At 32.8% G+C, this 3,607-nt stretch overlaps 1 protein-coding gene across 2 annotated transcripts in view; it reads right to left on the bottom strand.

Annotated features, from left to right (window-relative positions):
• Positions 1-286: 286 nt before the first annotated feature.
• The window catches only part of GK (glycerol kinase), a 72,608-nt gene continuing 69,287 nt past the window's right edge, over positions 287-3,607 (bottom strand). The window contains exons 19-20 of one of the 2 annotated variants that reach the window (XM_004386231.3): positions 2,625-2,711; positions 287-760 (exon numbers count right to left, since the gene is read on the bottom strand). In XM_004386231.3, coding sequence (XP_004386288.1) covers positions 750-760; positions 2,625-2,711 — 98 coding nt within the window. In that variant the 3' untranslated portion in view covers positions 287-749. The remainder of the gene's footprint in view (positions 761-2,624; positions 2,712-3,607) is intronic. The other variant, XM_004386232.3, reaches the window with a different exon arrangement.

Below are 3,607 nucleotides of genomic sequence, written 5' to 3'. Positions count from 1 at the left end.
TACCCTCATAATAGAAAATATAAAGGCATGTATGTTAACATACGAAGTAAAAAATATAAAAAGGAGAGATGAAAAGAAAAAAAAGAGGAAAAAGTGTGCTTCCCTATAAGATCCAGTCAGTAAATTCAGTGTAATTAGTGAGACCGTGTAAAATGTCTGAAGAACTTCAGTTTTGGCAAATAATTTCCAGTAAAATATCTAAGCTACCAGAGTACTAAATTTCCATTTTAAAAATTTAGTAGAGGTTTCCATTAGACATTCAGTGAAGATGTTGTGGTCTCCCTAATGTGTAGAAATAAGAACTTTTAGGATTTTTTTTTTAAATTCCTCAATTTTAGCCGGTTAGTAATAACCTTTTAATCAAGTTTGTGTAGTGCAAAGAATCAAATCCTGATTCATCATGTTTCAATATGTTCGATGAAAAAATCCCACGAACAGGATCTGAATTCTTCCTAGATCTTAGAGGGAATGAGGGTAGAATATTATGGCAAGGGGGTGGGGGGTCAGCCCCAAAAGTGGCCAGACCAACATTAACTGTTGAGTTAAAAAACACACCAGATGTTCCTATAGTGTTTTTTCTGCTGCATTTTCTTTATTTCAAGCCACAGGTCTACTTGAAAGGTCATGCAGCAAGTGGCTTATAAATAAAATCAGTCTATGAATAGTGTCATCACATTAAGAGACAAAATTGCTGGATTCTCTCATTACGTAAAAAGCTCACATCTTGGGAATCCATGGGTTGGTATTATTTACGGAATACCTAAAATGGGGAACAAAAACCATATATGTCAATAATACATACATGCAATTCAGAAGCTGAAGCAATGAAGACTATTCACAGTCATTTACTGAGCTAGAAATTCCACATGATTTCTAAGTCTTGCCTCACAATTCAAATGTAACAAATATAACTGGCCCAATTCCAAAATTAGCAAATATTATCACTGCTGCTAATTGTTTACCAGGGCAAACAATTCCCACTGTTCTCAAATCTCAGCAGATGTCACCAAAAAGAGGGCACCTAAAGATGGTGACCATATCCATTTTGGAAGGCTAGGAATTTGAACACTTAATATATCATTTAGCTTAGAGATGATACATGTGTCCCTTTTTATAGAAACCAGGCCTTCTCATGCTGTCATGGTACCAAAGGCGAGACAGAGGGGGAAATCAATAAAAATATCCAGCAGCAGTGTCTTTTTCTTTTCTTTTCCAGACTATCATTATGCAACTAAAAATATTCAGGATAATGAAACAAATAATAATAGAACTTTTTCTAAAACAACATATACATTTCTCCATTAATTTAAATTACAGCTCTTCTGGCAACGTTTAGACTGTTCCACCAAACACTTCCAAGAAGCAGAAAGAGAACTTTTAGTTCTCTTATCTATTAACTGTTAATTCTGTATAGAGTTAGGTATACAGAAACCCTTTATAAGGTGTAAAGCACTGATACCAATGTAACGTATTGTTACTATGGAAGCAGATACGAACAAATTTATTCTGAATAGGCTTGAATATGACAAATAAGGATAAAGGTAAAATAATCTAGTTTTAAGTTCTCATGCAAGTAATCCAAAATTTCTCATTAATTAAAAGAGAACCTAATGTTCTGCTGATGTAAATTGCCATTTTCATTCCATATTTAAATATAGCACTAAATTGATGATGCCAAACTGAATTAATGCTTGACTGACTTCTACAAACAGATGTTCCCTCCTGCATCAGTAAAGTTGAAATTTTACATTTGAAACCCAGGTGGTCATACAATTAATTAAGAGAGGCCATTTAACTCTCCCTAATCATGAACATTTTTAAAAAGAAAATGTCACTTTCTTGGAAATATATGGGACAAGAAACAAGTCATTTCCATTTAAGCCATTAATTTGAAGAAAAATCAAGTTATCATCAGCGACAGCTTTCAAAAATGATTATTATATTTAAATTAACAGAGGCTATGCAATGTATTCGATACCATGCTGAACAATATTACTTGTATGACAACATTTTCAGTAGAAGTTAATGTGCAAAACTAATCATCCGGTTTTAATTTCAACCCCAATTTATTTAAGCACTAATTTAAAAAACTTCAGGCCACAAAATATATTCTTTTAACTAAAATAAACGAGACTATATATAAATCATCTCCATTTTGAGAGGTTTATAGGAATGCTGCTACTGTCCTCTGGCCGAAACGCTTAACAGAACTGAAATATTAAGACTTGCTTCGCACATTTTCAGGAGTATTAAAAATAATTTATTGCATTTGAAAGCCAATTTAATTACTGCCAAAAAAAATTAGACTTTAACTTTCATCAGTCACTTGGAAAAGTTCTTTCGTGTAAGCATTCATATTAGCACTTTCACTTTTGCTTATTGCTACAGCTGACAGCAGAATGTAGTGCCTCAAAGAAATCATCTATTAAAAAAAAAAAAGATTAAGCAGTCACAGTCCTTAATTCTGACTGCCTCTAGACATTGGTCTAATTAATTAGACCTTTAATGGATTCCAGGTTCCTAAACAGAGGAAGAATGAAAAACACTGAAAACTTTTCTGCTGAGTTAGACACAGATACATTAACACTAAGTATGAAAATTGTCTGATTTAAAGAGTAACTAACCTGAGATGTACCTTGCTCCGATTAACATTACCATGCTACTCACTATAAAAAAGCCCAAGGGCAGACTACAGAAGATACTAGGGTCACCTGTGGTCATCCAAGTAGAAGGGAATTCCAGTCAAGCAAACCAAAAGAGAGACACATAATTATAATATTTGTGTTAAGAATCACATGATAGCAAAACAAATTAAGTTACAAAAATAGTATATTCACAAAAGCTAGCAAAGAGTTATTACTTCAAATAAAAAAATATAATCAATATTGAAGGCTTACGACAATTAACAAACAATACAGATAGCATGCCACAAGTAGCCAAGAACATAATACATATAGACCAACATGAGCCTTCCACTGGCAAAGCCAAAGAGAGCCCATGGAGAACTTTTTGGGAGGCTGTGATTTTAGCTTTCTTGATTCTTCCCCCAAATGATGCTAAATGAGTAATTCTATTCCCCCAAAGTTCAAATCATTGATCTTTTGGCTATCAAAGAAGAGTTATATTAGTCTCCTGAAAATGAACTTTGAACATTATTTTTGCTAAAAAATTGATTCAGTTCTTTTTTTAAATGGAATTTGGTTTGTAAGGAAATGGCACCTACCAATATCACTGTGATTTTAAAAACTAAATTGTTTAATAATTACACTTAAAAAATTACCTGAGAACATGACTGTTTTAATACTGTCTAACCTGAATTCTCTTGGAATCCTTTCCCTTAAAGAATATATCTTATATATACCCTTTTCTTAAATATAAAAATTATATATCTAGAATAATTAACACTGTTCATAAACAGGTTTATTCAAAAGTAAGGTCTAAGAGTTGAAAAAAATACAATCATTAGGCAAAAGGGTTTCATTGAAATATATATATAAAGATTCCCTGTGGGGTCTGGGGACCATGCTTTCAGGGGACATCTATGTCAATTGGTATAACAAACCTTATTAAGAAAATGTTCTGCATCCTACTTTGGTGAGTGGCGTCT

Source organism: Trichechus manatus, unplaced genomic scaffold (genome assembly GCF_000243295.1).
Source record: "Trichechus manatus latirostris isolate Lorelei unplaced genomic scaffold, TriManLat1.0 scaffold00159, whole genome shotgun sequence".
NCBI classification, from domain to species: Eukaryota; Metazoa; Chordata; class Mammalia; order Sirenia; family Trichechidae; genus Trichechus; species Trichechus manatus.
Note: the sequence above shows the minus strand (reverse complement) of the source record. Positions and strands in the feature narration are given on the sequence as shown.